Genomic DNA, 18,711 nt, shown 5'->3' on the forward strand with positions numbered 1-18,711 from the left:
AACTAAGGATTTAAAAAAAAAAAAAAAAAGAAAACTCTGTTGCAGGATTACCCTGTAATTTTTTTTTTTGTGACTTCTGCCAATCAATTAATGGGAGAAATTATTTTTTTTGGAGGAAGAAACAATTGCTACAGAAGGAGGATTGAAGCCTTGCGGTTTCACTTCCTGGTTCCCTACTGCGCATGTCGCGCTGCGCATCCTCACTGGTCCCTGCTGTCTTCTGGGACCTGTATGTCTCCCAGAAGACAGAAAGAGGGGAGGGAACAGGAGTAGGCGGTGTTAGTGGTGTAGGTCACCACGATCACCGCGGTGATCAATGCCAAGAGATGGGAGCAAATACCTGTACTGCTCCCGCCTCCCCCTAAAAAAGGTGTCAACCCACATTTCATATTTTTTCTACAATAGTTATCCTCTGTTCCTAAGGATGTGTGTGTGTTTTTATTAAAATAAACCGTTATTTACCTGATCACAGAGCGGCGATCGCTGCTCACGTGACCCGCCAGCTTGCTCCTCTCCCCGTCTGACAGCTGCAGCGCCAACATCAGTCTGGAGGGTAGGAGGAGAGCAACGGCGGGTCATGTGAGCGTCGATCGACGCAATTAGATAAGGTAAAGGACGGCTTATTTTAATACAACACACACAAACACAGGGGGACGTATCCTTAGGAGACCAAGAGGATCGCATAAACTATGAAATGTTATTCCAGCAGCAGGAGGAGGGGGTGGTCCCCGACACAGGAGTCGACAGGCAGGGGAACGGGTTGGAGAAGGACATGAGAGCTGCAGATGACGGAGGCACGTAAGCTGACCACGGTGTCAAGGCTCAGCAGCCCTGATACACCGTGGTCAGTTTACAAAGGGGAGGATATAACCAGGCAGAATCAGCCAGGGTTTTTTTTAGGCATTACAGGGGGCCAAATTACACAGCACAAGCACTGTGCTGTATAACATGCTTTAAGGGAACAGGGGAGATTATATATATATATATATATTTTTTGTTTAGGTTATCAATCGCTTTAAATAGGAGACAAGGGTAAATTTTGTAACACATTTGTTTCAGGGCCGACCAACTAAGAAGATTTTCTGTCCTTTTAAAATCTCCTCTCACGTACTGTTGTGTCTAGAGACAGGAAGTAAATGAAAATATATCCAAAAGGGATTGGTTTAGAATTGCTTTAAGGTAAATAATCAAATTATGAATGTACAGAGACGGTAACATACGGCACTCACCTGCTCTTTCAGTTGTTTAATGGACTGTTGCACAGTCAGTATTTGATTAAACAGGGGACTGTTCAGGGTGTCTCGCAAGATACACATCTTCTCATGGTGGCTCAGGTCACCCTTATCCTTCAATTTCCTCTGCAGACGTTCCACAATCTGCAGCACTTGCTGCTTGTCCAGATTAACAGTCCCTGAAACAGCACAGCAATTATATAATTATTACACACACAAATATTTTTTTACACCATTCAGACCTTCAACAATGCAAAAAAAAGACGACTTACCCATATCGAGAAATTCTGGCATCTTTAAACAAATGTGGCAGACTGATTACATAAATAAACCTGTAAAACAAAAGAAGACAACTCAGGAAATGAAGAAAATAAGGGTGCAAGAATAATTTGCATGAAATACGATTGAAGTGTAGCACCCTCGGGTTTAGTCAGGGAGCTCCTCACAAATTTACTTGCCAAGAGTAGTTATCTTGGTCGATTAATAGAGATCCAAGTTTGGCCTTGTTGCACTTGTACCACTAGGTGGCCGGGAACAGGATACGAGAAAGGAACCCAAGGTCAGGTTATAGATAAATGGGGGTATCTCGGTCAATTGGCAAGGGTTTTCTTGAATCCCTTGGCCTGCTGGGAGGACCTATATATTCGGGCGAGATCAGGTTGATCTAAGTTCTGTGCTACCTGGACGGCTGTGTGGGTGGACATGTGTCGTACACCCCAGGCTGCTAGGTTGGAGATTGGGCCTATCCCCGTCATTGGGCTGCTGGGTTGTCTGAGGGTCAATCCAGAAGTAAGAGAGCAGCGCAGGGTTGGGATTGCGGCTTGCAGTCCAACCAGAAGTGACGGTTCTGCTGGCCGGAGAACCCGTCATGGGTAGAAGGGAAGCTTTCGCCACAAAGGGGCCAACCACCTTTACCAGGGACCACAGTGAGTAACTGAAGCAAGTACCGGAACCATATTCTCACGAACGGGCATGGTGGAGAATCAGGAAACTTCAGGCAGTGATCAGACCAGGGACCCAACCAGCGGAGGCAACGCTTGCAGAGCAGTCTTGTGTGTCAAGCTAGGGATCGAGACGCTTAGCAGGGCAGGGGTGAAGCTTGAGAAGTATCTGGAGTGTCAAGCTAGGGACCCAGCAGAGAGGCGTGGGTGACGCTTGAGGGAGAAACCACCGCAAACCTTGGAGGAGCTCAAGAGAGTCAGTGAATCAGAGGGTCTAGTGAGAGACCGGGAGCTCAGTATTGAAGAACTAAAATGAGCAGTTGTACTTGTAGTGAAGGTGAAAGAACGGTTACGTTTGAGTTAGGAACTGTTAACCACTTAACGACCACCGCATGTACATATACGTCCACAGAATGGCACGTACAGGCAGATGGGCGTACCCGTACGTCCCTGCCTAGACGTAGGGTTGAGGGTCTGATCGGGACCCCCCCCCCACCGGTACATGCAGCGGTCAGTAATCGTCAGAGCGATCCGGGATGAGGGGGCGGCTATTCGTTTCTAGCCACCCCCCGCGCGATCGCTCCCCGGAGCTGAAAAAGGGGGAGAGCCGTGTGTAAACACGGCTTCCCCGTGCTTCACTGTGGCGGCTGCATCGAATGTGTCATCCCTTTTATAGGGAGACACGATCGATGACGTCAGACCTACAGCCACACCCCCCTACAGTTGTAAACACACACTAGGTGAAACATAACCCCTTCAGCGCCACCTGTGGTTAACTCCCAAACTGCAACTGTCATTTTCACAATAAACAATGCAATTTAAATGCACTTTTTGCTGTGAAAATGACAATGGTCCCAAAAATGTGTCAAAATTGTCCGAAGAGTCCGCCATAATGTCCCAGTCACGAAAAAAAAAAAAAAAAAAACGCTGAACGCCGCCATTAGTAGTAAAAAAAAAAAAAAATTATTAATAAAAATGCAATAAAACTATCCCCTATTTTGTAAACGTTTATTGCGATTTTTTTTACCAAGAATATGTAGAAGAATACGTATTGGCCTAAACTGAGGAAAATTTTTTTTTTTTATATATATATATATTTTTGGGGGGATATTTATTATAGAAAAAATTAAAAATATTGATTTTTTTCAAAATTGTCGCTCTATTTATATGTTTATAGCGCAAAAAATAAAAACCGCAGAGGTGATCAAATACCACCAAAAGAAAGCTCCATTTGTGGGAAAAAAAGGACGTCAATTTTGTTTGGGAGCCACGACCGCGCAATTGTCAGTTAAAGCGACGCAGTGCCGAATCGCAAAACCTGGCCTGGTCTTTTAGCTGCATTTTGGTCTGGGGCTTAAGTGGTTAAAGACTGTTGCCATAAGAGACGGCATTCCTGCATGTGCAGATATGGCTTCTTGCTGGCGCCTTTCACTGCACGGCTCTGTACTATTAGGAGATGAATTGGGGACATTGGAAGAAGGGGCAGATCAGAGAAGACAGGATCAAAACACAATGCAGAGGATTACCTCCACAATAAGTATAATATAGCATGCAATACTGATAATACAGACTGATTTTACTGTTGCAAACTGTATGAAAAAAAAAAAAAAACAATAGCTTCATGTTTCACTACCAGTCCAATTTAACTCTCCAGCATGTACTAAAAAGTGAAATATTGTTTTTTGATGAAATGCCCCCTTTGACTCAGCATAACATGAATAGTTTCCCAAATACATTAGCGGGAACATTTATTCCTAAATTTAGACTCTCTCTAAGGGAAAACATCTCTATGCCGATAAAAATGAAAACTGCTGTAAATTTCTTCAAGGTGAACTCGGATGGAATGTGGCTGAAATATTGCAGAAAGCGCAGCTGGAATCTATTGGCCGTCCTGCACATGGTACAGTCCAAAGTGCTGCTGAATCTGGGAGAAGAGCTCAGAGAGGAATCCCAACAATTCACAGATTGCAGTCTAAAAATACTGACCGGCCCACAAATATATCAGGCTGGGTTCACACTAATGTGATTGCAGACATCGCATGCGATTCGCACCGCATGTCTGTGCACAGCAAATGTGATGTCTGTGCGTTGCGAATTTAGCCGCACAGTTTGTCTAGCTGGAATTGCATCGCATTCGCGCCAAAATGGTGCAGGACCCTTTTTTTTGCCCGCACTAGCATCAGGTTTCATGGGTGTTCAGACCCAATGCCATTCAATTTCAAAGTTCGCCCTGCGTGCTGCAAACCCATTTGGGGATGTCATTAAAGTGGAGTTCCACCCAAAAGTGGAACTTTCGCTTAATCCACTCCTCGCCCCCTTACATGCCACATTTGGCATGTCATTTTTTTCGGGGGGGGGGGGCTTCAGGAGGTGTGGGACTTCCTGTCCCACTTCCTACTTCCGCCGAGGGGCTGCAAAGGCGAATAGTCTAATCGCCTTTTGGCAGCCCCTCGCTGTAGGCGATCGCCTGGGACACGTGACAGGTCCCAGGCGATCGCCTGTCTAATCGGATGGCGCAGCGCCGCTCGCGCATGCGCAGTGGGTGCTCGGCCGTGAAGCCGAAAACTGTCACGGCCGGGTGCCCACACTTAGAATGAAGACGCCGGCCGGAGAGGGGGGGGGGGAGAGGAGCAGAGCCCCGGCCGGCGCGTCGCTGGAACGTGGAGCAGGTGAGTGTATGTTTATTAAAAGCCAGCAGCTACACTTTTTGTAGCTGCTGACTTTTAATAAACATTACAAATGAGTGGAAAACCCCTTTAACTTTATATTGACTCCTGCAGAGGTTCGCAGAGTGCAGTGTGAACTGATGCAATTCAGAGGCGGTGCGGCAACCCGCAAAGGAACTGCTGTGGTTCCCGCAATTGCACCAGTGTGAACCCAGCCGGACTTAAGGGGTTAATTTACTAAAACTGGAGAGTGCAAAATCCGGTGCAGCTCTACATAGGAACCAATCAGTTTTTTGGTCAAAGCTTAAAGGGTTTATCACCCTACATTATGATTTTCTGCCAGCCCCCCGCTTAAAGCGGAGTTCCTACCAAGAAAAAAAAAATATTAAAAGTCAGCAGCTACAAATACTGCAGCTGCTGACTTTTAATATTAGGACACTTACCTGTCCTGGAGTCCAGCGATGCGGGGGAACGAAGCCCTAATCCTCTCCCCCTCCTCTCTGTGGTGCCGGCATGGTCACTGTGCGTGCCTGGCACGCACTGCGCATGCCGCACCGTGACTGGCCAAGCAATCATCTGGGACCTGCGACGTGTCCCAGATGATTGCCGAGAGGGAGAGGTGAACTTCCCTCCGGCGCCAAGGAGCCCCTGGAGGAAGTGGGAGCTGGAACCCTCTAAAAAGAGGGTCCCATCGAGGACGCTCCGTCCATCAGATTGGGTGCAGGTGCCGCCATTCTAATTAAGGGAAACCGGCAGTGGTGCCTTGCGGCTTCACTGCCCATTTCCTACTGCGCATGCGCGAGTCGCTTTGTAATAGGCCGGCTGTCTTCTGAGAGACACAGATCCCAGAAGACAGCAAATAGGTGGGGGGGGGGGGGTTCCGCCGAAGAAAAGGATACAAAGTCCTGTACTGCGGACGGCATTGATCAGGAAGTACAGGCTGTGCTTCATAAAAAGGCAAGTTAAAAACGAGGGGTGGAGAGGTGGTCTTTCGTTTAAGACCACTTCTCAAAAGTGGGTGGAACTCCGCTTTAAAGGGGTTGTAAAAGTACAATTTTTTTCCCTAAATATCTTCCTTTACCTTAGTGCAGTCCTCCTTCACTTGCCTCATCCTTCCATTTTGCTTTTAAATGTCCTTATTTCTTCTGAGAAATCCTCACTTCCTGTTCTTCTGTCTGTAACTCCACACAGTAATGCGAGGCTTTCTCCCTGGGGTGGAGTGTCGTGCTCGCCCCTTCCCTATTGATTTCAATGGGCAGGGGCACTTTAGGAGCAGTGCATTCACCGCTCCTACAGCGCCTCAAAAATGCGGCTGGCAGGACTTTTTTGAGCGTCCTGCCAGCGCAACGCTCCAGTGTGAAAACCTGCAGGCTTTCACACTGGAGTGAATTGAGCGGCTCTTTCAGTGCGCTTTGCAGGTGCTACTTTCAACGCTATAGCGCCTGCAAAGCGCCCCAGTGTGAAAGCAGCTTACAGGTTCTATTACTTCCTAACGCATCGCATTAATAATTCCTCTGGAGGCTTCTATAACTATGTACTGTGTCACTTTATATCTCTTCTATCACTTCCTAATGTGTCACATTGTATCTGAGGGTTCTATCACTTCCTCCGAATGTTCTGCTACTTCCTATTGTGTTATTTTGTAGCTCTGAGGATCCCACCACTTTCTAATTAAAGCGGGGGTTCACCCCATCGACGGGAAAAAAACATTTTTTTTTTCTTTTACCTTAAAATCAGGCATTGTAGCGCGAGCTACAGTATGCCTGTCCCGAATTTTTTACCCCCGTACTCACCTTGTAGTCGTCCATCGAAGATACCGGGGAATGGACGTGCCTATGGAGACGGAGGATGATTGACGGCCGGCTCTGGCGCGTCACGCTTCTCCGGAAATAGCCGAAATAGGCTTGGCTCTTCACGACGCGTGCGCATAGCCTGTGCGCAGGCGCCGTGAAGAGCCGAGACCTACTCCGGCTGTCTTCGGGGAGAGTGACGTGCCAGGGCCGGCCGTCAATCATCCTCCCTCTCCATAGGCACGCCCATTCCCCGCGGGAGCCGAAATCTACGATGGACTACAAGGTGAGTACGGGGTTAAAAAAATCGGGACAGGCATACTGTAGCTCGCGCTACAATGCCTGTCTCGATGGTAAAATGTGTCGGGGGGGGGGGGTGAACTACCGCTTTAAGGATGAGCTCTGGCGTGTTCGCATAGTACACGTGCAGAGCCCGCCAGGAAGTCTGCACGGCGCTGCGCTAATCACAGTCAGGGAGACATCCCTGGCTGTGATTAGCGCAGCGCCGTGCACACTATCCTTATTCCTAATGTGTCACGTTGTATCTATGAGGGTTCTAGGACATCCCCCTGTATTATTTTGTATCTACGAGTAGGGTTGTCCCGATACCACTTTTTTAGGACCGAGTACAAGTACCGATACTTTTTTTCAAGTAGTCGCCGATACCGAATACCGATACTTTTTTTAAATGTGTCCCCAAATGCAGCCATGTCCCCCACATATGCAGCCATGTCCCCCTAGCCATGTCCCTCACATATGCAGCCATGTCCCTCACATATGCAGCCATGTCCCTCTAGACATGTCCCTCACGTATGCAGCCATGTCCCTCTAGACATGTCCCTCACGTATGCAGCCATGTCCCTCTAGTCATGTCCCTCACATATGCAGCAATGTCCCTCTAGCCATGTCCCTCACATATGCAGCAATGTCCCTCTAGCCATGTCCCTCACATATGCAGCCATGTCCCTCTAGCCATGTCCCTCACATATGCAGCCATGTCCCTCACATATGCAGCCATGTCCCTCACATATGCAGCCATGTCCCTCTAGCCATGTCCCTCTAGCCATGTCCCTCTAGCCATGTCCCTCCAGCCATTTCCCCCATACCTTTGCCGCCGAAAGCCGCCGCATGGAGAAAATCACAGCATTCATTTGAATAGCTGTTTTGCCCGCGCGTATAGACACTCCCCCTTGCTCGGGATTGAACAGATCACGATAACCCATCCAATCCCGGGCAAGGGGGAGTGTCTATACGCGCGGGAACACTATAGCTATTCAAATGAAAGCTGTGATGTTCCCGCTCAGCGTTTAACCCATGCGGCGGCTTTCGATGCAGCGGCGCGATGCGGCGGCAGGGGGGGGGGGGGGGGGGGAGTATTCTATTTAGGTATCGGGGGGTATATGCGCGAGTACGAGTACTCCCGCAAATACTCGGTATCGGTCCCGATACTGGTATCGGTATCTGGACAACCCTATCTACGAGTGTTCATCGATTTCCTACTATGTTACTTTGTATATCAGAGGGTTCTACCACTTCCTAATGTGTTGCATTGTACCTCTGAGACTAATATCACTTTGTCCTGTGCTATGTTGTTATGCTACTCCCTTAGCTAGATTCACATAGAGTTAGGCCGGTGGATCAGTAGATACGCCGACCTAACTCGGAATCTGCGCCGTCCTAAGTTTAAGTGCGCCGTCGTATCTTAGGGTTCAATATTTAGGCTGGCCACTTCCATTGCATTCGGCGTAGAATATGTAAATCACGCCTATTCACGAACGTACATCCGCCCGTCGCAGTAAAGATACGCCGTTTACGTAAGGTATTTTCAGTCGTAAAGTTATTCCATCAAATAGCTGGACTAGTAATGTTAAGTATGGCCGTCGTTCCCGCGTCGAAATGTGAAAATTTTACGACGTTTGCGTAAGTCGTCCGTAAATAGGGCTGGACGTAATTTACGTCCACGTCGAAACCAATACGTCCTTGCGGCGTACTTTGCCGCAATGCACACTGGGATATGTACACGGACGGCGCATGCGGGTCACAGTTAATCTACATAAAGCATGCCTCCCACATCTTCATTTGAATTCGGCACGCTTACGCCGGCCTATTCACGCTACACAGCGGTAACTTAGCAGGCAAGTACTTTGTGAATACAGTACTTGCCTAGCTAACTTACGGCGGCGTAGTGTAAATACGATACGCTACACCGCCGCAAAGATGCGGCTGTCTATTTGAATCCACCTACCTGTGTTACTTTCTATCTCTTTCGGGTTCTATTACTTCCTAACGCATCACATTAATCATTCCTCTGGAGGGTTCTATCCCTTCTTATTGTGTTACATTGTATCTATGAGGGTTCCATCACTTCCTTCTGTGTTACTTTCTATCTACGAATGTTCTGCTACTTCCTGCTGTGTTACTTTGCATCTCAGAGGCTTCCACCATTTCTAATGGTTCACATTGTACCTGTGGTTGTTCTGTCACTCCCAGTGTTACTTTGTATATCTTAGGGTTCTATTACTTCCTAACATATCACATTATACCTCTGCGGGTTCTGTCGCTTTGCACTGTGTTACTTTGTATCTCGTAGGGTTCTAACACTCCCTAATGTGTCACATTATACCTATGAGGGTTCTATCACTTCCTCCGAATGTTCTGCTACTTCCTGTTGTGTTACTTTGTATCTCTGAGAATCCCACCACTTCCTAACGTGTCACATTGTACCTCTGAGTCTTCTATGGCTTTGTACTGTTACATTGTACCTGTGGTTGTTCTGCCACTTCCTCCTGTGTCTTTCTCTCTCTCTGAGGCTTGTAGGACTTCTCTCTGTGTGGTTTCTCTGAGGCTTTGATCACTTCTCACTATGTTACTTTGTACGTCTGTCTCTCTCGTGTTCTGCCACTTCCTGCCCTGTATTGCTGCAATCAGAGACTGCCATTCCAGCAGGTCAGGTTCCCAGGAGGGCAGGGTGTGGTGTGACACCTGGAGCTGTACCTGGCCAGGGCTGGAGAAGGTGGTGGTGGTGGGGGATCCACTGTACAGGAGGCAGATCAGAGTCAGCACAGGACCTCAGTCCAGCCTGGCACACAACATACCTCAATCCCAGCTCTGTCCAATCACTCCCAGCTTGTGGCAGCTGCTGCACTTTGGATCTGTGCTGCTGATCCTTTTTTTTTTTTTCATTCCCTAAACCAGCTTTATTGAAAAGTAACAAACTTCACAGTGTGACGTAGGTCAGAAAGGTAAACACCAGGTAGAGAGGCAGGGAGTGTCAGCCACACAGTCTCACAATCTCTGCCTCCTCTCTTGGATAAAGGATATCACATGGGGTTAATTTAAAGGGGTATTGTACTAAATACTCGGAGAGTTTGCATAACACAATACATGACGTATAGCAAACATTGCAAAGCAAAACCGAGACACAATAGAAGAGAGTGAGAGATGTCAACAGGAACCAGAGTCATATATATTGTTGTTTCATAGAACACTCCTAGATACAGCGCCTTGAAAAAGTATTCATACCCCTTGAAATTCTCCACATTTTGTCAGGTTACAACCAAAAATGTAAATTTATTTTATTGAGATTTTATGTGATAAATCAACACAAAGTGTCACAGGAAAATGATAAATTGTTTTCATTTTTTTTTTTTACAAATAAATATTTGAAAAGTGTGGGGGGTGTATTTGTATTCAGCCCCCTTTACTCTGATACCCCTAACTAAAACCTAGTGGACCCGATTGCCTTCAGAAGTCACCTAATTAGTAAATAGAGTCCACCTGTGTTTAATTTAATCTCAGTATAAATACAGCTGTTCTGTGAAGAGGTTTGTTAGAGAACCTTAGTGCGCAAACAGCATCATAAAGACCACAAACACACCAGACAGGTCAGGGATAAAGTTGTGGAGAAGTTTAAAGCAGGGTTAAGCCACTGTGCCATCAAACGCAGCCACTGTACACATCAAATGCTTCCAGTGTGCCAATTAATTGCCACTACTTTGCCTCATCAGATGCTTCCAGTGTTCTCATCAATTGCCGCTACTGTGCCCCATCAGATGCTGCCAGTGTTCCCATCAATTGCCGCTACTGTGCCCAGTCAGATGCTGCCAGTGTTCCCATCAATTGCCGCTACTGTGCCCCATCAGATGCTGCCAGTGTTCCCATCAATTGCAGGGTTAAGCCACTGTGCCATCAAACGCAGCCACTGTACTCATCAAATGCTGTCAGTGTGCCCATTAATTGCCACTACTCTGCCAGTGTGCCCATCAATTGCTGCTACTGTGCCCCATCAGATGCTGCCAGTGTTCCCATCAATTGCCGCTACTGTGCCCAGTCAGATGCTGCCAGTGTTCCCATCAATTGCCGCTACTGTGCCCCATCAGATTCTGCCAGTGTTCCCATCAATTGCCGCTACTGTGCCCCATCAGATGCTGCCAGTGTTCCCATCAATTGCAGGGTTAAGCCACTGTGCCATCAAACGCAGCCACTGTACTCATCAAATGCTGTCAGTGTGCCCATTAATTGCCACTACTCTGCCAGTGTGCCCATCAATTGCTGCTACTGTGCCCCATCAGATGCTGCCAGTGTTCCCATCAATTGCCGCTACTGTGCCCAGTCAGATGCTGCCAGTGTTCCCATCAATTGCCGCTACTGTGCCCCATCAGATTCTGCCAGTGTTCCCATCAATTGCCGCTACTGTGCCCCATCAGATGCTGCCAGTGTTCCCATCAATTGCAGGGTTAAGCCACTGTGCCATCAAACGCAGCCACTGTACTCATCAAATGCTGTCAGTGTGCCCATTAATTGCCACTACTCTGCCAGTGTGCCCATCAATTGCTGCTACTGTGCCCCATCAGATGCTGCCAGTGTTCCCATCAATTGCCGCTACTGTGCCCCATCAGATGCTGCCAGTGTGCCCTTCAATTGCCTCTACTTTGCCCCATCAGATGCTGCCAGTGTGCCCATCAATTGCCGCTACTGTGCCCCATCAGATACTGCCAGTGTGCCCATCAATTGCCGCTACTGTGCCCCATCAGATGCTGCCAGTGTGCCCATCAATTTGTCGCTACTGTCCCCTACCAGATGCTGCCAGTGTGCCCATCAATTGTCACTACTGTGCCCCATCAGATGGTGCCAGTGTGCCCATCAATTGCCGCTACTGTGCCCCATCACATGATGCCAGTGTGTCCATCAATTTGCCGCTACTGTCCCCTATCAGATTCTGCCAGTGTGTCCATCAATTGCCGCTACTGTGTCCCATCAGATGCTGCCAGTGTGCCCATCAATTGCCGCTACTGTGCCCCTTTAGATGCTGCCAGTGTGCCCATCAATTTCCAGTACTTTGCCCCATCAGATGCTGCCAGTGTGCCCATCAATTGCCGCTACTTTGCCCCATCAGATGATGCCAGTGTGCCCATCAATTGTCGCTACTGTGCCCCATCAGATGCTGCCAGTGTGCCCATCAACTGCTGCTACTGTGCCTCATCAGATGCTGCCCGGCACTTACCTGTCTCGGAGCGGGTCAGCGGCGGTCTCCTGCACGTCCTCCATGTCTTCTTCCGTCCATTCTCAGGCATTCAATCAAAGCGCCTGATGTTTCAGCCAATCAGGTGACCAGTAACAGACCGGGCAACCTAATTGACTGAAAGGATTCAGTGTTAGTAAAGCAATTTCCTTTGTTTGCTAACACACAGCTGAGTGAACAGCGAACGCCCAGCATTGCGCCCACTGTTTACATTTTTGGGCACCTATTAGAGCCTATGGATCTAATCAGGTGCTTCCAAAAAACACCCCCACTGCTGTAATTCATGTGCCCGGCACCCGAAAAGGGGCCACACACCTGAATAGGGGGTGTCAGCAGCGACCATAGATAGATTAATGCAATGCATGACTCTATCTATGGTGATAGAGCTGTGCAGGAGAGAGGGGGGGGGGCGCTCCTGGGCCCTTTATGGACGCACCGTATCTGACACTCCTGGAAGTGTCGAATGCTGGGAAGAGAAGGCAGAAAACACGGGCTGTCAGAGAAGTTGCAGGGAGGCATAAAGGCACTGTGAAATGTATATATAAAATAAAAAAATGACAGCCGACTCCTTTTAATGTTCCCTTTAAAGTCCTCCATTAAATCACTCCATCAGCTTTATTTTTTATTTTATTTTTTATTTAAGTAATAAACTTCAAAAGTAGACCCTGGTCTCTTTGATTTATTCACAACTGCAGACAGACTTTACTCTCCACCGCCGCTGCTGCCGCTCAAGTGCAGAGGAGAGAAGTTTAAAGAGAATTGCAAATTTCGGCGACATGGCGCTCCCTGTCATCTTCTGAGCGGGAATCAGGCAGCAGCAAACTCCTCTTTTTATTCTAATATTAAACAGGAGAGATGCTGCTACATTTCACAAGATACAATGTGATACCTTGCATCGGTATGGGAAGGGATGAAATGTGTAGAAGTAGAAAAAAATGAAAAAACGGTTGATGAGCGCTGATGGGGAATAGAAAGTGAAATGTGATGAGGGAGAGGGCAGGACTGGAAGTGGCGGCCTGACAAAAGCGATCTTGTAAAAGGTTGTGATGAACGTTGGATGTCGTGCCGGCTGGTATGAGTTTGAGTTACGGGGGGATTGTAGTTCTGTCCTTGATAATCAGATTAAAGGGGAAATTCGGTGAATTTGGAGGAAGCTCATATTAGAGTGTTTAATGTATTTTTCAGGTGACTTTTATATTTTTAAAGCTTTTATATTTCTAGGAATAAGCCCAATCATGGTGAAACACGTCAAACCATTGCCTCTGTTGGAAGCCCGCTATATTAATTAACCGCTTGCCAACCAGCCGCCATTATACTGCGACATGTTTGCTCATTCCTGCAAATCGCCGTAGGTGTACGCCGGCTCCTTTAAGAGCTATAGGGCCTCGTACACACGACCGAACATGTCTGCTGAAACTGGTCCGCAGACCAGTTTCAGCGGACATGTTCGGTCGTCTGTACGGCCGACCGGACAATTTTCCGGCGGATCGGACAGGTTTCCAGCGGACAAATGTTTCTTAGCATGCTAAGAAACATGTCCGCTGGAAGCCTGTCCGTCGGATATGTTCGGTCGTCTGTACGACTTACCGGACATGTCCGCTCGGCCGAAAGCCCTCGCATGCGTCAAAGTGATTCGACGCATGCGTGGAAGCATTGACCTTCCAGGGTCGCGCACGTCGCCGCGTCATCGTCGCGGCGACTGCGCGGCCACGTCACCGTGTATCCTGTCCGCGGGGATTTCGGTTTGATGGTGTGTACAACCATCAGACCGAAATCTGCTAGCGGACATGTCCGATGAAAACGGTCCGCGGACCGTTTTCATCGGACAGATCCGCTCGTGTGTACGAGGCCTAGCAGGCATGTGACCGGCGGCCGTGATGTCCGCTGGCCACCCGCAATCGGGGCAGGACTTAGGGTGGTGGGGGGCCCTGGACTTGAGTGTTGATTGAAGGGGCCCCCTGGAGCCGAGAAGCGGGGGAATCTAAGTTGTTGAGTGGGGGGGAGCGATCTAAGTTGTTGAGAGGGGGGGCGGGGGTGCCGCTGAACGACGACCAATCAAAGTTGTTAAGCGGGAGAATACGAATTTTCGGTACGAATTTGTTGAGCGGGGGGGATCCCGACTGACTAACGATCACAGTAGCTGAGGGGGGGTGGCGATCGTAGTTGTTGAGGAGGGGAGTGTGCTACCGCTGGACGGACTACTTACCTCTTCATCCGCCACTGCATGGCTCTTCCTGCTTCCTCTGCCCGTGCTGCATGGCTCTTCCTGCTTTCTCCTCCTGGGGCCCCTTATTGGGCGGGGCCCATGGGCCCAGTCAGGCCCAATGGTAGCCCAAGCCCAATGCCCGTGATCTCTCCACAGAGAGCCAGAACGGGGATCTGTCAACGTAAACAAACAGATCCTAGTTCTGACAGAGGAGGAGAGAGAGATCCTAGTGATCAGGAACAGCATCTTTCTACTCCCTGTCAGTCCCCTCCCCCCAACAGTTAGAAACACCTAGGCAAAACTTAACCCCTTGATCGCCCCCTAGTGTTAAAACCTTCCCTGGCAGTGACATTTATACAGTAATCAGTGCATTTTTGTAACACTGATCGCTGTATAAATGTCACTGGTCCCAACAAAAAGTGTCTGCTCTGTCTGCCGCAATAGCTATGACTAAACACTGTTGAGAGTGCGAAACGCGTCAGTATTTTAATCCTGTACCCTGCTGTGGTTTATAATTTTGTTATTTTGCACAATAAAGGCGTTTTTATTGGAGTGTGGGTGTCCATACCTACCTTCTTCTAACTGTATGCCGCAATTTTGCAGTCCTGCTAAAAATCGCTGATCACCGCCATTACTAGTAAAAAAAAATAATAATAATAATAATAAAAATGCCATAAAACTATCCCCTATTTTGTAGACGCTATAACTTTTGCACAAACCAATCAATATACGCTTATTGGAATTTTTATTAACCAAACATATGTAGAAGAATACATATTGGCCTAAACTGAGGAAGACATTTTTTATTTTTTATTTTTTAGGGATATTTATTGTAGCAAATGTAAAAACAATTATAATTTTTTTTTCGAAATTGTCGCTCTATTTTTGTTTATAGCGCAAAAAATAAAAACCACGCAGGTGATCAAATACCACCGAAATCTCTTTTTGTGGGGGAAAAAAAGGACGTCAATTTTGTTTGGGTACAACGTCGCACGACCGCGCAATTGTCAGCTAAAGCGACGCAGTGCCGTATCGCAAATAATAGCCCGGTCATTAAGGCCCCGTACACATGACCGAACATGTCTGCTGAAAATGGTCCGCGGACCAGTTTCAGCAGACATGTTTGGTTGTGTGTATGGCCGACCGGACAGCTTTCCAGCGGACATTTGTCCAGCCGACCGTTTTGCAGCGGACAAATGTTTCTTAGCATGCTAAGAAACATGTCCGCTGGAAACCTGTCAGTCGGACATGTTCGGTCGTCTGTACAGACTCACTGGACATGTCCGATCGGCCGCCATCCCTCGCATGCGTCGAATCACTTTGACGCATGCGTGGAAGCATTGAACTTCCAGGGCCGCGCACGTCGCCGCGTCATCGTCGCGGCGATGGCGCGGCCACGTCACCGCGGATGGTGTATGCGCGGATTTCTGTCTGATGGTGTGTACAACCATCAGACAGAAATCTCCCGGCGGACCATTTTCAGCGAACAGTCCGCCCGTCTGTACGAGGCCTAAGGGGGACAATCTGAAGTGGTTAGTTACAGTTTGACTTTCTTGGAGTGCAGCTTTGTTCTTCTAATCCACAGGTGTCAAACAAAAGGCTCGCAGGCCGAATCCGGCCCTCCAGGCCATTTCATGTGGCCCTCGCACCTCTCTTGCAGCTGCAGGAGAGCTCCAGCCCTCTTCTGGTCCTCCTCCAGACCCCTACTTTCTGCTTTCAAGCAATGCATCCAGCTTTTTCCCAGCAGCGTAAGGTAAGGGAGAGTGGGGGACTCAACGTCTGATGGTGGGGGGCCTCTTGACATGTAATGTAAGGGGAGGGGATGCGCTGGACATCTAATCTTACAGATACAACCGACCCTTTTGAGGGCAATCATAATGCTGATGTGGCCCACCATGAAATTGAGTTTGACACCCCTGTTCTAATCCATAATGTTGGCTGAGCTGGATGGGCTCTCACAGACTGACACCTAAGCAGTGTAGTTCTACAAAGATGTTTAACCACTTGCCAACCACCGCATGTACATATACGTCCACAGAATGGCACGTACAGGCAGATGGGCGTACATGTACGTCCCTGCCTTTCCGCGGGTCGGGGGTCCGATCGGGACCCCCCCCCCCCCCCGCTACATGCGGCGGTCGGATTCCCGCGTGGAGCGACCCGGGACGACGGCGCGGCTATTCGTTTATAGCCGCTCCGTCGCGATCGCTCCCCGGAGCTGAAGAACGGGGAGAGCCGTATGTAAACATGGCTTCCCCGTGCTTCACTGTGGCGGCTGCATCGAGTGATCCCTTTTATAGGGAGACTCGATCGATGACGTCAGTCCTACAGCCACACCCCCCTACAGTTGTAAACACACACTAGGTGAACCCTAACTCCTACAGCACCCCCTGTGGTTAACTCCCAAACTGCAACTGTCATTTTCACAATAAACAATGCAATTTAAATGCATTTTTTGCTGTGAAAATGACAATGGTCCCAAAAATGTGTCAAAATTGTCCGAAGTGTCCGCCATAATGTCGCAGTCATGAAAAAAATCGCTGATCGCCGCCATTAGTAGTAAAAAAAAAAAATGTATAAAAATGCAATAAAACTATCCCCTATTTTGTAAACGCTATAAATTTTGCGCAAACCAATCGATAAACGCTTATTTCGTTTTTTTTACCAAAAATAGGTAGAAGAATACGTATCGGCCTAAACTGAGGAAAAAAACATTTTTTATATATGTTTTTGGGGGATATTTATTAGGGTTGTCCCGATACCACTTTTTTAGGACCGAGTACGAGTACCGATACTTTTTTCCAAGTACTCGCCGATACCGAATACCGATACTTATTTTTAAATGTGTCCCCAAATGCAGCCATGTCCCCCCACAAATGCAGCCATGTCCCCCCACAGATGCAGCCATGTCCCCCCACAGATGCAGCCATGTCCCCCCTATATGCAGCCATGTCCCCCCTATATGCAGCCATGTCCCCCCTATATCCAGCCATGTCCCCCATAAATCCAGCCATGCCCCCCATAAATCCAGCCATGTCCCCCCTATATGCAGCCATGTCGCCCCTATATCCAGCCATGTCCCCCCATACCTAGTTGCCGCCGCCGGATGGTTAAACAGCGTGCGGGGAACATCACAGCTTTCATTTGAATAGCTGTAGTGTTCCCGCTGCACCGCGTATAGACACTCCCCCTTGCTTGGGATTGGACAGATCCGTCCAATCCCGAGCAAGGGGGAGTGTCTATACGCGGCACAGCGGGAAACACTACAGCTATTGAAATTAAAGCTGTGATATTCCCCGCACGCTGTTTAACCATGCGGCGGCGGCGTTGTTGCGGTATGCGACGGGGTCGGCGGCGGCATTCGTTGTGGCGGTGGGTGGGTGTGTGGGGGCAAGTATTCTATTTAGGCATCGGGGGTATTTGCGGGAGTACAAGTACTCCCGAAAATACTCGGTATCGGTCCCGATACCGATACTGGTATCGGTATCGGGACAACCCTAATATTTATTATAGCAAAAAGTAAAAAATATTGAATTTTTTTCAAAACTGTCGCTCTATTTTTGTTTATAGCGCAAAAAATAAAAACCGCAGAGGTGATCAAATACCACCAAAAGAAAGCTCTATTTGTGGGGAAAAAAGGACGCCAATTTTGTTTCGGAGCCACGTCGCACGACCGCGCAATTGTCTGTTAAAGTGACGCAGTGCCGAATCGCAAAACCTGGCCTGGGCATTTAGCAACAAAATGGTCCGGGGCTTAAGTGGTTAAAGGTGAAGTTCATCTTTTATACAAAAAATAAAATAAAAAATAATAATCGATTTACTAGCATTGCACCAGTGATCAGCAGATCGCAGGTGCAGTGTCAACCTCATACAGACTTTTAGGACACTGTCTGCCCGTACCTCCCAAAATGGCATACAGTTACTAAATTGCACAACCACTTGCCCTCCGGAAGATTTACCCCCTTTATGACCAGGCCATTTTTTGTGATACGGCACTGCATAATATTTTTTACTTACTGCTATAAAACATATCAAATAAAGTGTAAAAAATCTAATTATTTCAGAAATTTAGGTCAATATGTATTCTGCTACATATTTTTGGTAAACAACATATTTTTGTTATTTTCGATATAATAAGGGCAAATTATTTTGTCACATCACCCCCTGCCTCCATCCCCCTCTGCGGTGCCACCAAACAACCCCTGTCTCCATCCCCCACCCTCTGCGGTGCCATCACCCCCTGCCTCCAATCACCCCCTGCCTCCAATCACCATGCGCAGTTCCAAGCCGAACCGATCTCAGCTTTTTTTACTGGCACATTTTCCGCAACCACGGACAATTTACGAACAGGGGGA

The 18,711-nt window shown here is 48.1% G+C and overlaps 1 protein-coding gene across 6 annotated transcripts in view; it reads right to left on the reverse strand.

Annotated features, from left to right (window-relative positions):
• PATJ (PATJ crumbs cell polarity complex component) overlaps positions 1-9,821 on the reverse strand; it is a 328,942-nt gene extending 319,121 nt beyond the window's left edge. For 5 of the 6 annotated variants that reach the window (XM_040360804.1, XM_040360805.1, XM_040360807.1 and 2 more), the window contains exons 1-3: positions 9,725-9,821; positions 1,505-1,564; positions 1,230-1,411 (exon numbers count right to left, since the gene is read on the reverse strand). In XM_040360804.1, the coding sequence (XP_040216738.1) occupies positions 1,230-1,411; positions 1,505-1,526 (204 nt within the window). In that variant the 5' untranslated portion in view covers positions 1,527-1,564; positions 9,725-9,821. Of the gene's footprint in view, positions 1-1,229; positions 1,412-1,504; positions 1,565-9,391; positions 9,704-9,724 lie in introns of those variants that run through there. The other variant, XM_040360803.1, reaches the window with a different exon arrangement.
• Positions 9,822-18,711: the final 8,890 nt, after the last annotated feature.

Source organism: Rana temporaria, chromosome 7 (genome assembly GCF_905171775.1).
Source record: "Rana temporaria chromosome 7, aRanTem1.1, whole genome shotgun sequence".
Lineage (NCBI taxonomy): Eukaryota > Metazoa > Chordata > Amphibia > Anura > Ranidae > Rana > Rana temporaria.